This window comes from Pygoscelis adeliae, unplaced genomic scaffold (assembly GCF_000699105.1).
Source record: "Pygoscelis adeliae isolate BGI_AS28 unplaced genomic scaffold, ASM69910v1 Scaffold373, whole genome shotgun sequence".
Taxonomy (NCBI): Eukaryota; Metazoa; Chordata; class Aves; order Sphenisciformes; family Spheniscidae; genus Pygoscelis; species Pygoscelis adeliae.
The window spans coordinates 306,184-307,453 of record NW_008824370.1 but is presented as its reverse complement, the minus strand read 5'-3'; the positions used below and the strand labels follow the sequence as shown (position 1 = coordinate 307,453).

At 64.4% G+C, this 1,270-nt stretch overlaps 1 protein-coding gene across 1 annotated transcript in view; it reads left to right on the top strand.

The window, feature by feature from the left end:
* Window positions 1-1,240, top strand: part of SBF1 (SET binding factor 1) — a 40,509-nt gene extending 39,269 nt beyond the window's left edge. The window contains exons 38-40 of the mRNA XM_009320086.1: window positions 188-275; window positions 379-510; window positions 681-1,240. Coding sequence (XP_009318361.1) covers window positions 188-275; window positions 379-510; window positions 681-779 — 319 coding nt within the window. The 3' untranslated portion in view covers window positions 780-1,240. The remainder of the gene's footprint in view (window positions 1-187; window positions 276-378; window positions 511-680) is intronic.
* The last annotated feature ends 30 nt before the right edge of the window (window positions 1,241-1,270 follow it).

The window sequence follows — 1,270 nt, the reverse complement described above, 5'->3', positions numbered from 1 at the left end:
CTGGGGGCTGCCGGTGGCACTGGGAGGGGGGATCCCTACCTGGGGAGGGGTGAAGGCGTGTGGGTTCTGCAGGGCATGGACCCCGGTCACTTCTCGTCCCCGCTGACGCTGGGGTGCCACGGACCAAACGAACTGCCCTTCAGCCCCTCTCTCCTTTCTGCCCTAACGCGCTGCCTGGCTCCTGCAGGTCCTACGAGGGGTCGCTGTACAAGAAAGGAGCCTTCATGAAACCCTGGAAGCCTCGCTGGTTCGTGCTGGATAAAACCAAACATCAGGTACTGAGGGGCAGGGCACGGCGAGGGGCGGGTGAGCCCCGGGGTCTGTCCTTCTGTCCCTCCCTCCCATGAGCTCTGATGCATGCGGGACCTCTCCCTGCAGCTGCGGTACTACGACAGCCGGATGGACACGGAGTGCAAAGGGGTCATTGACCTGGCCGAGGTGGAGTCCATCACCCCAGGAACTCCCACCATGGGGGCCCCCAAGACGGTAGATGAGAAAGCCTTCTTCGATGTGAGTGTGGCACAGAGCTGCACCTTAGGGAAAGGAGCTCGGCAGCCCGTGGCCCCCCTGCAGGGCCCAGCTGTTTGCTCTGGCAGCACCAGGCTCCAGGGGCTGCGGTGCTGCTGGCTCGCCGGGTGCAGCCACCCAGCCCCGCTCACCTCCTCTCTCCTCCCCTGCAGCTGACGACGACAAAAAGAGTTTACAATTTCTGCGCCCAGGATGTGCAGCTAGCCCAGCAGTGGATCGACCGCATCCAGAGCTGCTTGTCGGACGCGTGAGACGGGCTCAGAGGAGCTTCTATTCCAGGCACAGAGTCTCCCGGGCCCCAGCACATGGAGCAGAGGCAGTGCCCAGGCTCGTGTCCGAGCTGGGGCCGTGACTGACTGGAGCGGAGGAGATGGCCTTCCTTCCCATCTGCCATGGGTGTGCGGTGCTGGGGAGCCTGTGGCCACGCACCCCCCCAGGCAGCAGTGGGGGCAGGATCAGTATGTTACGCTATGGTAGGACTGTGTAGTGGAGGAATTCTTCGCGTTGAAGCAGGCTGGGGGGGCGGGCGGGAGCCTGTCCTGCTCTGTCCTCCCAGGCCTGTCTGAGCCCTGTAATTACTGTGTGTCCTCTGTGCACCTCCTGCGCTGGGTGGCCCCGCTCCACCTCTCTGCGGCAGCAAGGGGGTCGTCAGCCGGCTGGAGAAGGGGCACCTCACCTCCACCCCACCCTGTGCTGCTGGAGAAAGCAGGAGCTGCCTGCCTCGCCCTCCCCACAGCTTGCA